The sequence below is a fragment of the Sturnus vulgaris genome, chromosome 13 (genome assembly GCF_052056855.1).
Source record: "Sturnus vulgaris isolate bStuVul1 chromosome 13, bStuVul1.hap1, whole genome shotgun sequence".
Taxonomy (NCBI): Eukaryota; Metazoa; Chordata; class Aves; order Passeriformes; family Sturnidae; genus Sturnus; species Sturnus vulgaris.
In genome coordinates this window covers 19,571,868-19,589,598 of record NC_142255.1, presented here as the reverse complement: position 1 = coordinate 19,589,598, position 17,731 = coordinate 19,571,868, and the positions used below count along the sequence as shown (strand labels likewise).

General features: G+C 57.5%; 1 protein-coding gene and 1 long non-coding RNA gene across 2 annotated transcripts; both read right to left on the bottom strand.

Annotated features, from left to right (window-relative positions):
* Positions 1–1,773: 1,773 nt before the first annotated feature.
* Positions 1,774–9,363, bottom strand: LOC148222290 (uncharacterized). Its single transcript, XR_015806599.1, has 4 exons — positions 8,933–9,363; positions 4,091–4,146; positions 2,223–2,268; positions 1,774–1,888 (listed from the first exon to the last, which is right to left on the bottom strand). It is a non-coding gene; the product is annotated as an uncharacterized LOC148222290 (long non-coding RNA).
* Positions 9,364–10,569: 1,206 nt separating this feature from the next.
* SKOR1 (SKI family transcriptional corepressor 1) lies at positions 10,570–15,880 on the bottom strand. The gene is made up of 9 exons (XM_088172262.1): positions 15,841–15,880; positions 13,054–15,044; positions 12,812–12,908; positions 12,352–12,459; positions 12,211–12,282; positions 11,939–12,013; positions 11,786–11,860; positions 11,220–11,285; positions 10,570–11,150 (listed from the first exon to the last, which is right to left on the bottom strand). The coding sequence occupies exons 2-9, from the start codon at positions 15,025–15,027 to the stop codon at positions 11,053–11,055; spliced, it is 2,565 nt and encodes an 854-aa protein (XP_088028388.1). The 5' UTR covers positions 15,028–15,044; positions 15,841–15,880; the 3' UTR covers positions 10,570–11,052.
* Between the last annotated feature and the right edge of the window lie 1,851 nt (positions 15,881–17,731).

Genomic DNA, 17,731 nt, shown 5'->3' with positions numbered 1-17,731 from the left:
GAGTTGGGGACACCAAGACCATGGCTGGGGACACCTGGGGACATTGGGAATGGGGCTGACACGGTCTAAGGGTCACCTGGGGATGTTGGGACAGAGCTGGGGACACCAAGGGACTCCAGAACCATGGCTGGGGACACCTGGGGACATTGGGAATAGGGTTGAGAGGGTCTAAGGGACACCTGGGGACACTGGGAATGGGGTTGAGAGGGTCTAAGGGACACCTGGGGATGTTGGGACAGGGTTGGGGACACCAGAACCATGGCTGGGGACACCTGGGGACATTGGGAATGGGGCTGAGGGGCCTAAGGGACACCTGGGGACCTCGGGAGCAGATCTGGGGACACCTGAGGACATTGGGAGTGGGGCTGAGGTGGTCTAAGGGACACCTGGGGACACCTGGGGATGTTGGGACAGGGTTGGGGACACCAAGACCATGGCTGGGGACACCTGGGGACATTGGGAATGGGGCTGAGGGGGTCTAAGGGACACCTGGGGACACCTGGGGACGTTGGGACAGGGTTGGGGACACCTCATTCAGAATATAAACTAAGAATTCCTTGTTCAAAGTACAAGCTAAGAATTCCTCCTCCAGAATATCAATAAATCAATGATAAAACTAATAATTCCTCGTTCAGGATCTAAAGAAATCAAGAATCAAATGAATAATTCCTCATTCCGAATATAAATAAATCGATCAAGAATCAAATTAATAATTCCTCATTCAGGCTATAAATAAATCAATCAATAATAAAATTAATAATTCCTGGCTCCAAGTTGCTTTGCCCTGGGCAGCCCCAGTGCTGGAGAATGGCTCAGCTGGGTGAGCAGCAATTCCAGAATCCCTTCCCTGCTTTTTATCCAGATGTGCCTGCCACAAACCCCCCAAAATCCCTGCTTTTTATCCAGATGTGCCTGCCACAAACCCCCAAAAATCCCTGCTTTTTATCCAGATGTGCCTGCCACAAACCCAAAAAATCCTGCCTGGTTTTATTCCAGATGTGTGTGCCACAGATCCAAAAATCCCTGGTTTTTATTCCAGATCTGTATGCCACAAACCCAAAAAAACCTGCCTGGTTTTATTCCAGATGTGTGTGCCACAAACCCAAATTAACCTGGTTTTATTCCAGATGTGCCTGCCAGAAATCCAAAAATCCCTGGTTTTTATCCAGATGTGTGTGCCACAACCCCAAAAAAAACCTGCCTGGTTTTTTATCCAGATGTGCGTGCCACAACCCCAAATTAACCTGGATTTTTATTCCAGATGTGCCTGCCACAACCCCTAAAAAACCTGCCTGGTTTTCATCCAGATGTGCCTGCCACAACCCCAAATTAACCTGGTTTTATTCCAGATGTGTGTGCCACAACCTCAAACCCTTCCCTGGATTTTTTCCCAGGTTTTTCCCAATTTTTTTTTTTTCCCTGTGGAAAACCCAAGATTTGGGCACTGGTTTGGAACTCGTTCGTGTCAAGACCTGGCCCAAGGCTTTACAAGCCCAGTCCCACCTTAAAAAATGTGTTTAAAAAAAAATTCACACTTTAAAAAGTGTGCTTTTAAAAAATCCCAATTTAAAAAGTGTATTTAAAAAAATCCCACTTTAACAAGTGTGCTTTTAAAAAAACCCCAATTTAAAAAGTGTGTGTTTAAAAAATCCCAATTTAAAAAGTGTATTTAAAAAAATCTGAATTTAAAGAGTGTGTTTTAAAAAATCCCACTTTAAACTGCCCCACTTAATCTCCAATACATTTCATTTTGGACAGAAATCAAACGTTACCTTTGGGAAATATTTTTATTATTGGCATTAGAACGCAGCTTTTGGAATTTTTTTGAATTACAGGAATTTTGTTGCTGGATTTTCTTTGTGTCCTGCATTTCTGGCTTGGACAGACACTGGGTTTGAGCAGAGAGAATTTGCCAATTATTTGTTTTAATAGTGATATTTCTTTTGAAAATTCTATTTATTTTGACAATTCTATTCCTTTTAACAATTCTATTTATTTTGAGAATTCTATTCCTTTTGAAAATTCTATTCCTTTTAACAATTCTATTTCTTTTGAGAATTCTGTTTCTTTTGACAATTCTATTTCTTTTAACAATTCTATTTCTTTTGAGAATTCTGTTTCTTTTGACAATTCTATTTTGACAATTCTATTTCTTTTGACAATTCTATTAATTAATTTTTAAAATTCCATTAACAATGAATTCTTGTCCTGACCCCTCTCACCTGCCTGCGAGCTCTGGGCTCCAGCCACAAGGCATCATTTTACAGGCTGTGAAAAGAAAACAAAACACAAATAAATAAAAATCAAATCAAAGAGAGAAAAGCAGGAGCTGCGAGCAAACACCACGAAGTGTTTTAACCCCAGCCAAAATATTTTATTTTTTTTTTTTCCCCCCATTCCCCACCTGAATTTTCCATAATTCTCCATTTCTCTCCTAAATCAACAGCTTCCTCTTTATTTCTCATTGTCAGCTCGGGGCACAAAGAGTTTTTTGTCTGCAGCTCTGACCCAAACACACCATTTTTAAAAAAAAAAATTATTTTTTTAATCCAAAAAAAAAAAAAGTTTTCAAATGCCTTCGTGGGGAAATGGTTGTGTGACGTCATCCCCCTTGTTTTGACATCATCATTTACCCCTGCTGCAGGGATAAATATTGTCATTCTTTTATTTTTATTTCATTCTTTTATTTTTATTCCTTGCTGCTGCAGAAAATTCCAGCAGAAATCCTGGAAGCTCCTGCCGTGGACACAGAGCTGGAAGAGCCCGAGCCAGGCAGGATTTGCCTTTTTTCCTCCTTTTCTGTTCCATCATCAGCGTGGGGGGAAATTTCACAGAAATTCAGGATTTCTGCATCCTTTGAGAATGAGGGAGAAACCTCCAGAAACGAGGAGAAATTCCGGATTTTCCCTATTGAAATCCCATTTTTTTCTGGGATTTGTCACCACCGTGCCTGATTAGGAAAGGTGGGAAAAGCTGCTCTTGGCTTGGGAGGGACCGTGTGAGGAATATTCTGAATTTTCACTCTGAAAAGGATTCGTACCCCGGAGCTGGCAATGTCACAGAAACCCTTTTGTTTCCCACGAACTTTTAAATTTTGTTATTATTATTATTATTATTATTATTATTTCACTTTTTCCACCGTAGATTTGCTTTGAAAAAAATTGTTTTTTCTAGGAGGGAATGGGATCAGCCTCAGTTTTTAAAGGGGTTGTGAAAATGGAGCCTCGGTGATCTCTGCTGTCCCACACGAGGGAGGAGGAGAATTTCTTATCAGCCCTGGGGGTTTTATCTGAGCCTGGCAGCTGGGACAGCAGAGGGACAGCGTGGGGGGACAGAAAAAGTTCCTGCAGAGCAACAAAACTGGGTGACAACGGGGTTTCTGTGCCCAAAATGCCTCCTGGGACACCCAAAACGCCTCCTGGGACACCCAAAACTCCTCCTGGGACGCCCAAAATACCTCCTAGGGCACCCAAAATGCCTCCTGGGGCACCCAAAATACCTCTTGGGGCACCCAAAATACCTCCTGGACACCCAAAACTCCTCCTGGGACACCCAAAACGCCTCCTGGGACACCCAAAATTCTTCTTGGAAGCCCAAAACTCCTCCTGGGGCACCCAAAATACTTCTTGGGATGCCCAAAACTCCTCCTGGGACACCTTAAACTCCTCCTGGGGCACCCAAAACACCTCCTGGGACACCCAGAATAGCTCCTGGACACCCAAAATGCCTCCTGGGGCACCCAAAATCATTTTGGGTTGCCTAAAATCCCTCTTGGGATACCCAAAACGCCTCCTGGGGCACCCAAAATGCTTATTGGGATGCCCAAAACTCCTCCTGGACACCCAAAACGCCTCTTGGGACGCCCAAAACTCCTCCTGGGGCACCCAAAATGCCTCCTGGGACACCCAAAATCATTTGGGTTGCCTAAAACCCCTCTTGGGACACCCAAAACGCCTCTTATGACACCCAAAGCTCCTCCTGGACCCCCAAAATCTTTCCCGGGACACCCAAAACGCCTCTTGGTGGCTCCCAGGCACCTCCAGCTTCCTTTAGAAAAACCCCAAAAAACCCCAAAAACCCCAAAAGCCACCTGCACTTTCAGCCTTTTTCTGTTCTTTCCACCATTTCTTTGCCCACGAACGTTTCCTTTGAGAGAAAAAAAAAAAACAACAAAACCTTTCACAGCCAGACCCAATGGAAGAGTTCCTGGAATCTTGGAATTCTGGAATCATCCAGGCCCGTGGCAGGGACTCCTCCCACTGCCCCAGGGTGCTCCAACCTGGCCTTGGACATTCCAGGGATCCGGGGACGGCCACGGCAAATCTGGGAATTCCCGAATTCTTCGGGATCTACCCCAGGAACTGCAATTCCGGAATTCCCGAATTCCCTCGGGATCCATCCCAGGAGCTGCAATTCCCGAATTCCCTCGGGATCCATCCCAGGAACTGGAATTCCCGAATTCCTCGGGATCCATCCCAGGAACTGCAATTCCCGAATTCCCGAATTCCCTCGTGATCCACCCCAGGAACTGCAATTCCCGAATTCCTCGGGATCCATCTCAGGACCTGGAATTCTGGAATTCCCTCGGGATCCATCCCAGGAACTGCAATTCCCGAATTCCTGAATTCCTCGGGATCCATCCCAGGAACTGCAATTCCCGGATTCCCGAATTCCCTCGGGATCCATCCCAGGAACTGCAATTCCCGGATTCCCGAATTCCCTCGGGATCCATCCCAGGAACTGGAATTCCGGAATTCCCGAATTCCCTCGGGATCCATCCCAGGAACTGCAATTCCCGAATTCCTCGGGATCCATCCCAGGAACTGCAATTCCCGAATTCCTCGGGATCCATCCCAGGAACTGCAATTCCCGGATTCCCGAATTCCTCGGGATCCATCCCAGGAACTGCAATTCCCAAATTCCCGAATTCCCTCGGGATCCACCCCAGGACCTGCAATTCCCTCGGGATCCACCCCAGGACCTGGAATTCTGGAATTCCCTCGGGATCCATCCCAGGGAACAATTCCTTCCCAATCCCCCACCCAAATTTCCAATTTGAAGCCGTTCCCTGTGTCCTGTCCCTCCATCCCTTATCCCAAATCCCTCTCCAGCTCTCCTGGATCCCCTTTAGGAAGGGGCTCTGAGATATTCCCAGAACCTTTTCTTCTCCAGGCTGGACAATCCCAAGCAGGAATTTGGATTTGGTTGTGGCAGAGCTTTGCCGTGCCAGGAGCAGATTTCCTGGGACACCCCACACCTCGGAGAACTTTGGGAATTTCCAGCCTGAGCTCCACCTCGCTCTCCCGGGTCAGATATTCTGTGTGCAGTTTCTAATTTGGACCACGGCTCTGGAAAACTTGATTGGAGCTGTGAAAAGGGAATTTTTATTGGGGAGAACGGAGCTCTTGCCAAGGTTTATTTTTCAAGGAGTAAGATTTAATTCTGGAAGTGATTCCAGGGCCGTGCTGCTCTGGATGCCCCTGCAATGGTTTATGGCAATTACTGAGCCAAAGCTGGGCTGGTGGTGTTTGCTTTGGACAAGTGCTGCAGATGGAAACCAGCTCCAAATTTACTCCTCAAAGTCCTGCAGGCATGGCTGAAAATCCTTTTTTTCCCAGGTTTCTCCTTTTTTCCTTTTTATTTCTACACAATCAGCATTTTCCCAAATCCATCCTACCCGAAAACGAGGAAGCATTTAAAGCAGGCAACAGAGTAACAACCCTAAATTCAGATATAATCACCGAAAATTCAATCACTCCTAAATTCAGACATAATCCTCACAGACACATCTCCTGCCAGCTCCCAAAGCCCAAATTCCCACAAAATCCAGCATCAAGCCCCCGTTCAGGTGGAAATTTTCCAGGGAATCAGCGTCCTCCAGGGAGCCCACAAAGGTTATGGTGAGCAGTGACCCTCTGGAGGGGGAATTTCCATCCGTGCTGGATCCAGGCTGAGCAGAGCCATAAATCCAGGAATGCTTGGGAAAAAAAAAACCAAATTAAAACGTGCTAGACTTGGCAGGAGAAGGTGACACTGATGGCCCTTCCAGCTGCTCCATCCCAGAGCCAGGGCAGCACCAAAGGATTCCCAAAAAGTGCTCCTGTCCTCTTGCAAAGGGTTTTCCTTTGGGGCAGGGAGGGGATCCTGCCCCTGCCGGGTGTCCTGGGACAAGGGGGACACAGAGCCAGCCCGGTGGGTGACCAGAAATGGGGGGACTGGAGCACCCCCGTTGAGGAGAGGCTGAGGAGATGGAGCTGCTCAACCTGGAGGTCTCCAAAAGAACATCAAATAAGAGGCAAAGTCTTCGGGCTGCGTTTCAAGAGGCAAAAGGAGCAGATCTCAACCATCCCCTCCAAAAGGAGAGAACCCCACAGCTTCGTTAAGAGTCAGAAAGGAGATCAAAGGAAAGGATTGTCAGCTTTTAAGGAAAAAAAAAATAAATTTAAAAATGTGTTTTACGTTTCCAGGAGAATCACGGAGTTCACTTTATGTGGAAATAAAAGTGGTTCTGTGAGCGAGGCAGAGCTGCCCTGCTCACTCCCTTCTCACAGCAGAGAAACACACAAAAAGTTGTGTCAGCACCCAAAACTCAATCAGTTTAATTAAACCCACGTCTCCTCGCACGTGGGCGCCCCTGTTGATGAACAGCTCCTTGCTGTCCTGTTCACTCTTGCCCCTAAAATACTGGATTTCAACCCAAAGGACACCAGCCAGACACATCAATGCTCAAATTAAATTGGTTTCCAAAAAAAAAAAAAAAAGGAACCTCTGGCCAGGCAAGGACTAAACATCACCTTGTGCTCAGCCAGATCCTGAAACAGCTGGGATTTTTCACGAAAAAAAAAAAGATTTTTTTTTTTTTTTCTGGATTTGCCGGCAGCCAACAGCTCAGGGCACGTTTTGGTCACACCTGAACATCCCAGATCCCCGGAGGAACACATCCATCCCATAAATCTGCCAGAATCCCTGTGGGATCATCTCCGAAAGGTCACAGCAGTGCTAGGACTGGGGAAAAACTCCTGGGACTCGGCTTTGGGCTGGGAGAGGAGGAGAATCCCGAGAGGACACCCTGGGAAGGTGATGGAGCAAATCCCGCTGGAATTCATTCCCGAGGGGCTGGAAGAGCCAGGGCGGCTCCCCCGGGCACAGCTCGTTCTGGGATCGGAGGGGACAGCAGGGATTTGTTTATCTGGGCTTCGGGAAGGTTCTGGAACCGCTCCCGAGGGATCCTGGTGAGATGGGGCTGGGTAAGGGAATGAGCAGGAAAAGGACAGAGCTGGGACAGAGACACAGTGAGGGGAAATCGGTGATGGGGGACAGAGCTGGGATAGGATGGGAAAGGGACACAGGGAGGAGAAATCGGGCTATGGGACAGCTGGGAGAAGATGGGAAAGGGACATCGAGAGGAGAAATCGGGTGATGAGGGACACTGAGCTGGGACAGGATGGAGAAAGGACCTTGTGAAGGTAAATCGGGTGGTGGGACACCGAGCTGGGACAATTCCCAGAGGCTGGGACAGGCTGGGGAAGGGACCTCGGGAGAGCAAAAGTCGCTCCAGGAGCTGCCTGTGCTTCTCCTGCGGCTCAGCCCGAGCAGTTCCCATGGCAGGAGCACAAAACCTCCCAAAAATCGCGCTCCAATCCGGGACAGGAGCTGAGCTGAGCGGCCGCCACCTCCCGGCGCCTCGATGGAATCATGGATTGGGGAGGGAAGGACCCAAATGCCACCCAGTGCCACCCCTGCCGTGACTGGGACACTTCCACTGTCCCAGGGTGATCCTGCCAGGGGTGCAGGGGCAGCCACAGCAAATCCGGGAATTCCGTCCCCGCCTTCCCAGGGAACAATTCCATCCCAATATCCCACCTGAAACTCATCCCCACAGGGAACAGCTGAGGTTTGGGGCACGCCCGGTGCCCGTGGCACAATCCCACCCATTCCTACTCCTTTCCTAAATCTGGCACTCGGCATCAGACCCTGCCAGGGATCCCCTCCCGCCAGGAAAAACCCCTGGAATTCAACCCCAGCACCCGCGTGCCGGCTCCGAGCCCTTCCCAAAGAGGGGAAATTCGCTGCCGGGATTTTTCCCTGTGGGATTTTTTTGGTGTCTGCACCCCCCGAGGTGGGAGCTGCCCTGGGAGGGGACAGCAGGAGCCGCCGTGTCCCCGAGAGCCACCGCGGGTGGTGGCAGCAGATGGGGACAAGGCTGCGGGTCTGGGGGCACTGGCCTGAAAGAGCAACTCCATCAGCTGCAGCCAGCAAACCTTCTGCTTCCCCCAATTCCTAATTCAGCACAGGCTCCTTCCGGCTTTAATTATTAAAAAAAAAAAAAAAAAAAAAAAAAAAAAAAAAAAAAAAAAAAAAAATCCTGACGCTGGCTGTTTATTTTCGGGGGTTATTACCGCATTCGACTATTTTGAGACTAAACAACAGCCAAAAAAAAAAAAAAAAAAAAGAAAAAAAAAGATTTGAAGCCTTTCCCTCATTCTGCCGGTGAAGTTTAATTCACTCTAATTATTTCATATTACTTAGACTGTAATAGTTTCATAATTTCTAGTATATTAAGCACTTAATACGTTGTGTCATTTCAAGTCGCATATTAAATTCTGCAAAGCACATTTTAATGAGCGCTAAGTAGTGGGGAAATATTAATACAACCTAATGGCTCATTTTGGTGCCCGTGTTGGGAGGCACCGCTGGGGCAGGTGGGCACACCGGGGGCTGGAGGAAATTATGGGCTGGCGAGACACCCAGGGCACCTCCTGTGAGGGGTCACCCACCACCCAGAGAGGCACAAAAAGCGAAGGAAAAGGTTCGGCTGCCCCCCTGCAGAGTCCGAAATGGTGCAAATGTTCAATTCCCTCGCTGAGGGCTTCACTCAGAGCCTTAACTCAGCTCCCGGGGTCACCTGTCCCCCCGTGTCCCCTGCACTCACCTGGCGGAGGTGCCTCCACCCCGCTGCTCCTGCTCAGGATCTTGTGGCACGCTCGGGATGTCCTGGGCAGGGCGGCTGTGACCAAAGAATCCCAGAACAGCTCGGAAGAGACTTTAAATCTCATCTCATCTCATCTCATCTCATCTCATCTCATCTCATCTCATCTCATCTCATCTCACTCCAGCCCGCGCCACGAGCACGGAGCCTCCCGCAGTCCCGGGCTCAGCCCAACCCGGCCTTGGATATTCCAAGAATGGGGCGAAGAAACCTTGAGAACTTTCTCTGGGACCCAAACAAACAAAACCCCAAAAATCCCATCAGAGCTTCGGCCCCGAGGGGTTTTTAACCTTCATCCCCCCCAGCCGTGCCCCCCTGCCCTGGCCGGGAGGGATCTCCTCTTCCTCAGGGCTCGGCTGGGGGATGCTGCTCCCGCTCCGCTGATCCCCGGGGCGGAATTTGGGGCAGAACTGAGGAGCTGCAGCTCCGGGCTGCGCCCACGCGGTGGCGGCCCAGGCCACGGAACGGCCTTAATGAGCCCTCAGCTAATTAACAGCGGCTCCTTCTCCACCGAGCTCCCGGCGCCGGCTCCTCCTGCTGCCACCCCCTGTCCCTGCCCCGCTCCTGGTCCCGGGGTCCCGCTGATCCTGGGATGTTCCCGGTCCCCGCATCCCGTCCCCCGGTCCCCGGGATGCTCCTGATCCCCGGAATGCTCCCGGAGTCCTCCTGGTCCCCGGGATGCTCCCGGAGTCCCCCTGATCCCAAGGATGTTCCTGATCCCCGGGATGCTCCCGAGCTCCGCATCCCTTCCCCCGGTCCCCGGGATGCTCCTGATCCCAGGGATGCTCTCGGAGTCCCCCTAATCCCAAGGATGCTCCCGGTTCCCGGAGTCCCCCTAATCCCGAGGATGTTCCCGGTTCCCGGGGGTCCCACTGATCCCAAGGATGCTCCTGGTCCCTGGGATGCTCCTGGTCCCCGGGATGCTCTCGGTCTCCGCATCTCCTTCCCCGGTCCCTCGGTGCTCGGTGTTTCTCCATCCCGTTGGACTCCCTCCCACCCCTGGAGCTCTACCGATGCATCCTCACCCGTCCCGCTGCCGGCCCTGCTCCTCATCCCGGTCCCACTCCTCATCCCGGTCCTGCTCCTCATCCCGGTCCCACTCCTCATCCCGGTCCTGCTCCCCTCATTCTTGTCCTGCTCCTCATCCCGGTCCCGCTCCCCTCATCCCTGTGCTACTCTCCTATCCCGGTCCCGCTCCTCCATCCCTGTCCTTCCTCCCCTCATCCCACTCCCCCCATCCCGCTCCCTCTCCCTCATCCCGGTCCTTCTCCCCTCTCCCCCATCCCGGTCCTTCTCCCCTCTCCCCCATCCCGCTCCCTGTCCCCCATCCCGCTCCCTCTCCCCCATCCCGGTCCCGCTCCGCTCCCGGATGAATTCTGGGCTAAGCCCGGGTATTTCGGGCTAATAATTGTGCGCGCACCTCCGCTCTCGGAGCTCATTAATGCCATGTCTCCATGTGTGAAACGAGCATATAAATGGGCATTAATGAGCTCGGGAGGAGCGGGCGGAACCCCCGGCCCATCCCCGGTACCGGGGGGCTGCGGGACCCCCGAGCCCCGATCCAGCCCTCGCACCAGGCGGCTTCTTCAAGTGTGTTTTTATTAAAGAACCAAAATCACGTACAGAGGGGGCTGTCCCCAGAGCGGGCGAGCGTTGTTGTGCTCCGGGCCCGTTAAAGTGCCGTTACATCCAGAATTTACAGGGATGGGGAGGGAAGAAGGAAGGAAAAAGGGGGAGGGGGGGGGAGGGAATAAATATACATCATAAATAAATAAATAAATAAATAAATTAAAAATCCGACAAATACTGTACCAAGAGAATCACAGTACATTTATATCCATTGCACATAGCCACTTTTGTTTCCAGGCTTGGACGAGGGTGGAAGAAGCGGACACACAGGGAAGGGAGGGGGAGGCGGAGGCCCGGGGCCGCCCCCCGCCCTATCGCCCGTCCGAGCTTAGCAAAGCCGGGCTCCGAGTCCTCTATGTACAAGTGTCTCCTCGTGGGAATGGCTTGTGTGGGCTCTGCCCGCATGGCTTCGGGGTTGGGGGGCCCGGGGGGCGTCACTGGGGCAGCAGCGGCGGTTTGAAGGAGCAGCTCCCCGTGCAGTGCCGCGGGGTCAGCATCTTGCAGGAGAAGTGATGCAGCGCGTCGTGAGCCTCTGCAAGGGACACGAGTGTCACCCCCCGAGCTGCCACCGAGCCCCCCCTCACTCCTTTCTCTCCGCTACCTTTTAATTTCTGCTGGATGGCGTAGCGCGCTTTCCGCTCCTGGTCCAGCTCGTTGCACAGCGTGTCTGCGGTGGGGAGCGGCACTGCTGAGCCAGCCCCAAGGGGAGGGGGACGGGGCAGGGGGCAGCAAAGCCGGGCACGGCGTTCCCGGCACGCCTGGGAAGTGTTTACGGCTCGGTTTTTAAATTTAGCCCCAGTGGAAGGGAGAGCGAGAGAGGGAAGGTTCGTTCGCTGCCGTGCGAGCGATGGAGCCGTTCGTGTGCGGGGCAGCTCGAAATTGAGGGAGGAATTGGAGGGCAAGGAAAGATATAGAATGGAAAAAAAAACACACCGAAAACCCCGAAACAAACAAACAAAAAAAAAACAATCAAAAACCCCCCACCAAAACAAACCCAAAACCAAACAAAAAGAAGCTCAAACAAAAAATAAAAAACAAACCAAAACAAAATAAACAAAAAAACCCTCACCCAAACGAACAAAAAAAGCAGAAATACATAAAATGAAATTTAATTTTTTTAAAAGGAAATTAAAAAAAAAATCAAAGTACTAATGGGCTGGGCCTTACCTCGGACGATCTGCAGCTGCTGCACCATCTCCTCCCGGTACGCCAGCTCCCGTTTCATCTGGTCCTGGAAGTTATCTGTGGGGCCGGGGGTCAGCACCGCGCCCGGTGCGGGCCCCGCTCCCGCACCCTGGGCAGGGGATGGGGCAGCGCTACCTTTCAGGCTCTGGAAGTCCCTCTCCAGCTTTTTCCTCAGCTCCATTTGCTCCAGGACCAGTTTTTGTAACTCATCTGTTTTAAAAATACACGGCGGGGTTTGAGGGGAGCCCGCACTTTTCCATCTGGAGGCGGCTCAGCGCGGCGCTAATCGCATTACGTTACATTAATCACAGGAGTTAATCACTCCTGCACAAAACACAAATACCTCGAGCCGCGGGGAGAGGTCGGGGGGTGCCACAAGCCCGCACCCCGAGCCCTCTGCTCCTCACCTCGGGCCAGGTTCTCGATGTCCTTTTCCAGCAGCTGCGTCGCGGTGACATCCATGGCCAGCCCGTCCTCGCCTGCGGGGTCAGAGCGGCGTCAGCCGGGCCGGGGGGAGCCCCGAGAGTCGCCCCCGGAGCGGTGCTTACCTCTGTCGGTATTTACAGGGCTGGGATGAGAGACGTTCCTTTGGTCCTGATAGGATTTTCTGCTCTCTAAATCCTCTGCCGCGGAGTGATTGTCTTCTTTATCTTGCTCTTAAAAGTTAATAAACCGATTTTCAACCATAAGCAACGAAAGTATGGTCCTGATATATCCTTAATTACATAATTACGGACAAAGCCCTCGTTAAAACCTTCTTAGCGGGCATCCTAATCGCTTTGCCGTTGGAAAGTAGCTTGTGGGCAGGAGCTTGGCCCATCCCCGCCGCACCGGCCGCGGCCCCGGCGGCATCCCCGGGCCCGGGGGGGCTCCAGCCCCGTTCCCCGCCCGGATCCCGTTTGTTTCGCTTTTTTTTTTTTTTTTTTTTTTTTTCCCCCGAGATCCCCCCCAAACGAAAGCCGCCCTTCGGGGTCCCCCCCGGGACTGAGCCCTGGGTGCCCGCGTTACCCTTGGCCTCGGGGGTGCAGAGGAAGGCGGCGGGGGCTGCCAGCGAGGCTGCGGGCTTCAGCGGCTGCAGGTGCTCCCCTCTCTCCGCTGCGAACACCTGCAAAAGAGCGAGTCAGGACACGGGGAGGGCCCGCGGGGACCCCCGAGAGCACATCCCCCCTTTTCCTCTTGGGGACCCCCGAGGGCAGATCCCCCTTCTGGAACCCCCGAGGGCACATCCTCCCATTCCCCCGACCCCGCACCTCGTAGGCGCCGCTGCTGCCGCTGCTCTCGGGGCTGCCGTCGGGGGCTTGGCCGCTGTCCTGCGGCCCCGCCTCGGCCGCTTTCTCCTCGGGCCCGTCGTTCCCGGCTGCCGGAGGCTCCTCGGGCCCGGCCAGCAGCCGCGGCGGCGGCGGCTCCCGGCTCTCGGCGGGGGCCACGGCGGGGACGGCGGCGGCGGCGGCTTCCTCCTCCTCATCCTCCGGGAAGCGGTTGGACTCCACATCCACCTCGGGCTCCTCGGCCGTGTCCCCCCCGGGGGACAGCGAGCGGTAGCTGGAGCTGCCCTCGCTGAGGAAGTCCGGCGAGAGGTAGCCGGGCCCGCGGCCGCCGAAAGCCTCGCGGGTGCCGTAGAGCTTGGCGATGCTCTCGGCGTCCTTCACCACCGGGCGGAAGGCGGACAGGTAACTGCCCTTCCTGGGCAGCGGCAGCGGGGCGAGCAGCGCCTCGTCCCCGGAGCGCTCCTCCTCGCCCGCCGCCCGCGACAGGGCGCTGGGGCAGCGCTCGCCCTCGGCGCCGGCGCCCTCCTGGGGGGTCGCGCTGCTCCGGCCGCTGCCCGAGGGCTCCGAGCCCTCCAGCTCTCCGTGCCTCCCCGCCAGCCCCCCCGGCTCGGCCGCCGCCGCCGCCGCCGCCGCCGCCACCACCACGGCGGTGGCCGCCGCCTTGGCCGGGCTCTGCGCGGGGTAGGGCGGCACGGGCAGGCTGCCGGCGGCCGGCCAGAACACGGGGAACGAGGGGTACACGCCGCTGTCCTTGGCGGCGCCGGGCTGGTGGGGCGGCTGGGCCGGCTGGTGCGGGTGGGGGTGCGGGGGTCCCCAGAACATTCCGGGGGGCAGCGCGCCGCCCTTGCCCGCCTCGCCGCCCCCCGCGCCGCCCAGCGCCTCCTCCTGCTTCTTGGGGCACAGTCCGAAGGCGGCGGCCGGGAAGCCGTAAGGGTGAGGGAAGAGAGGCGGCGGCAGCTTCTGCAGCATCCCGAAACCCTTGCTGGGCACCGGGATCACCGGGTAGCTGCGCACCGCGCCCGCCCCGCCGTGCGCGCCCGCGGCCCCGCCGTGCGCCGCCGCCGCCGCCGCCAGCCCCAGCGCGCCGCGCTCGCCCGCCGCCTCCTGCCCGCTGCACCGGAGGCTCTTGTGCGCCGGGGCCAGCTCGGGGCCGGCGGGCGGCGGAGGGTGCAGGGCGGCCTTGGCGGCGGGGGAGCCGGCCCCGGGCCCGCCGGCGGCCGCGCCTTGCAGGGAGAAGGTCCGCTTGCGGGTGCCGCCGTTGAACATGGCCTTGACATCCTCCCAGGCGTGCGACAGCTCCTCCGTGGCCGTCTTGTCGCTGAGCTTGAGGTGGCGGCGCCAGGAGTTGAAGTTGGCGGCGTCGGGCTGCGTGTACTTGGAGTCCGGGGTGCGGTGGGAGTGGAAGATGAACTTGTTGGGCGAGAAGTACATGCTGCAGTAGCTGCACTTGATGCACTTGGCCCGGGAGCTGTTGTAGCGCGCCGGGATGAAGCTGCCCCGGGAGCCCCAGGCGCACTCGTGCACCACGTCGAAGGCGAAGTTCTCGGGCAGCTTGGGCGGCTTGTGCTCGCCCAGGAAGGACTTGCAGAGCCGCTCCGCCTCCCTCTTGGTGATCATGCCGCAGCGGCGGGAGGAGATGGGCATGGCCCCGGCCCGCCGCAGGATCTCCAGCTGCACCGGCGTGCACTGCACGCAGGTGATGCCCAGGGCCACGCGCCGGTTGTGGATCTCATTGTAGCTGTAGTTCTTGAGCAGCGTGTTGGAGATCTGCGCCAGGCACAGCCGCTCCTGCCCGTCGATGACCAGGGACACGATGGGCACGCCGTACAGGGAGGTCTCACCCACTTGGTTGGGCTTGAGGGTATTGGAGCCCTGGTACGGCTGCAGCTCTTGCTTTGAATTTGGGGAGGAGCTTGCATCTCTCCCATTTCCCATCTGACTGGCGATCGCCTCCATTCCCCCCCAAAACGCCCCTGCAAAACAAAATCGGGGAAAGGCGCGGGTTAGAGGCGCTGCCGGGGCCCCGCCGCCGCTCCCGGCCCGCCGCTCCCGGGGCCCCGCTCCGCGGCCCGGCCGATCCCCGCTGCGCGGCCCGGCCGCTCCTCGCTCGCCGCTCCCGGCCCCGACCCGGAGCCCCTCGGGAGATGCCGCAGGACCCTCCCCGACCGGCGGGGTCCGAGCGCATCCCCCGCTCCGCGGCCGCCGGTACCGAGCGCCGCCGCATCCGCCCGCCGGGCGCGGCCCCGGCAGCCCGGGGCAAGGACATCCCGGGAAGGGTCAGCACCTCCGCTTCTTCCCTCTCCGAGCCCCGGGGAGGTGCCGCGTCCCTTCCCTTCCCTTTGTGCCGGCTCGCCGGGCCGTGCCGTGCCGGTTTGCGGCGGGCTCCAACGAAACGCGCCGGAGGATGCGGCCGGCGGGTCCCGAGGGCCCGAGCCCCGGAGCGGAGCGGGCGGGCCCAAACTTGGCTCTCGGTGGCCGCGGGCGGAGCGGGGCGGTGGGCGCGGTGGCCCGGAGCCCCTTTGTCGTGTCCCCGGCAGGCTAGGATTAGGCGCGGGCGGATTAGGGGCCGGGGCGGGCAGCACCCGGCGCACGTAGCAGAAGGGCAGCAGCGAGCCAGGCAAATTGGCTTAGCGGGGAGGGCTCCCGGTGCTTAAGCCGCTTCCGTGGTAATTACACAAAATAACGGGGAGCGACTCCCGAAAACGCGCCCGGCTTTCCGCCCCTCCATCCCCATCCCCATCCCTCCATCCGCCGCCCGCTCGCACTCACCGCGCCGCGGAGCCCGGCTGGACGTGCAGGCTCTGCTCGGGACTAGGGGCCGCAGCCCGGGGCCGGGGCCGCCATGGGCTGGGGGGGGCCCGTCCGCACCGAGCCCGTTCCCGGGGCAGCCGAAGCCGCGGGGCGCGGGGCGGGCGGGCAGCGGGCGCGCCCTTCACCGACGCCTCGGGGCCGCCGCCCGCCCCGCCGCCGCCGCCGCCGCCGCCGCCGCGTCCGCCCGGGCGAGATGCAACAAGAGCGAGTGACCAGCCGCGCCACCGAGGGAGGATCCGGATCCGTACTTGGAGACGCTGCACATTGATCCGGTGACAGCTAAAATAACGGGAAGACACACCCACTTAGCACCAGCATATTTACATTAACGGCCTCCGGGACCCCGCCGCCGTCAATCACCGATGCGCTCCAGTCAATCACGGCGCGGCTTTAAGGCACGGCGGAACGGGGAGGGAGCGTGAGGGGGGTGGGGGAGGGCGTGGGGGGCCGCCACCGAGCGGGGACCCGCCCGGGCTGCCCGAGGTAAGAGCGGGGATCAGCCCCGCACCGAACCTGCGTGGGGCTCCGCGCCCCCCGTGTCCCCCCCCGCCCACCCCCGCGGTGCCGCCAGCCCCGGGGGGAGCGATGCTCGTTCAAAGTTTGCGTGGGGAGCGGGCGGTAACGAAAAGAGGAGCCCGTGGGGAGCGGCGGAGGGACCCCATCGAAATCGGGGATGCGCTGCTACCGCGCATCCCTCCCGCAGCCGGGATGCGCGCTCCGGTGCGGGGCGCGGGTGCGGGAGCGGTACCGGGGACGAGGGGGGAGGGGGACAGCGGGCGGCAACGAAATCGCCGGGAGGAGAGGGCAGAGGGCGGCGAGCTCGTGTTTTTCGTTCGCCACGGGGGCTCACGCCACAGCGGCAGGACCGGCCGGCAGGAGCGGCGCGGTGGCTTCGGGGACCCGGCGTTCCGGTGTCCGCCGGTCGTGCCGGGGTGGCGGGGGCCTCTCGCCGTATCCCTGCCCGGGTTGGGCTCCCGCATGCGGCGCTCGTCACGGCCACGTTAATTAAACTGTAATTAATCATCGCGTCCGGCCGCGATCGGCGCAATTACACCGATCAAACAGAAGTTAATAACGGCGCGCATCGCCCGCAGCTATCACTTTTGTGTGTGCCCCCTCGCCTTCCTTCCCCGCCATCACCGGCAGCGTGCGGCGGAGCAGCCGCGGAGCGAAACGCAGGTGCGGAGGAGCCCCCCCACCTTTTTCTCCTCCGCGGCCGAACCGAGCTCCGGACCGCGCTCCACGCGGGACAGCGGCCGCCGCTCCCCCCGGGGCCGCCCCGTCGCGGGGGGGACGCGGACCGGGAGCTGCCGGCCGGGCCTTGCGGCGCGGCCTTCCCGCAAAGATCGTAACCCGAGCCGGCAATTATTCCTCGCCTTTTAATTATTTATCTTCCCCAGCCCCCTCCCGGAGCCATAGGGAGGCAGGAGCGCGGTGAGCTCCGCTCGCCACCGCGTTTCGGGCGATCCCGCCGCCTTCGCACCCGCTGGGCACCGGGAGCGGAGCGGGCCGGTACCGCCGGGACCGGCAGGAGCGGGGAGGCTCCGGGAGGACGCGGCTCTGCCCCCGTTCCCTCCGCCGTGCCCTTGCCCGGTGCCCGCAGAGCTCGGAGCGGCCGTGGCCGCACCGGCTCGCCCCGACGGCGGCGAGGAAAAGCCCCGGGGCGAGGAACAGCCCCGGGCCCGACCCCGGCCCCGCTCCTCGCAACCGCCGTATCTTTTTAACAGTTGAATTGACTGCAGTTTTTGTCAGTTAATTAGGTTTAATTTACATAATTAGTACAGTATAAAGAGTATTGGGGATAATCAAGAGGTACGTCTCGCTTACTGTGTAAACACGGATTCGGAAT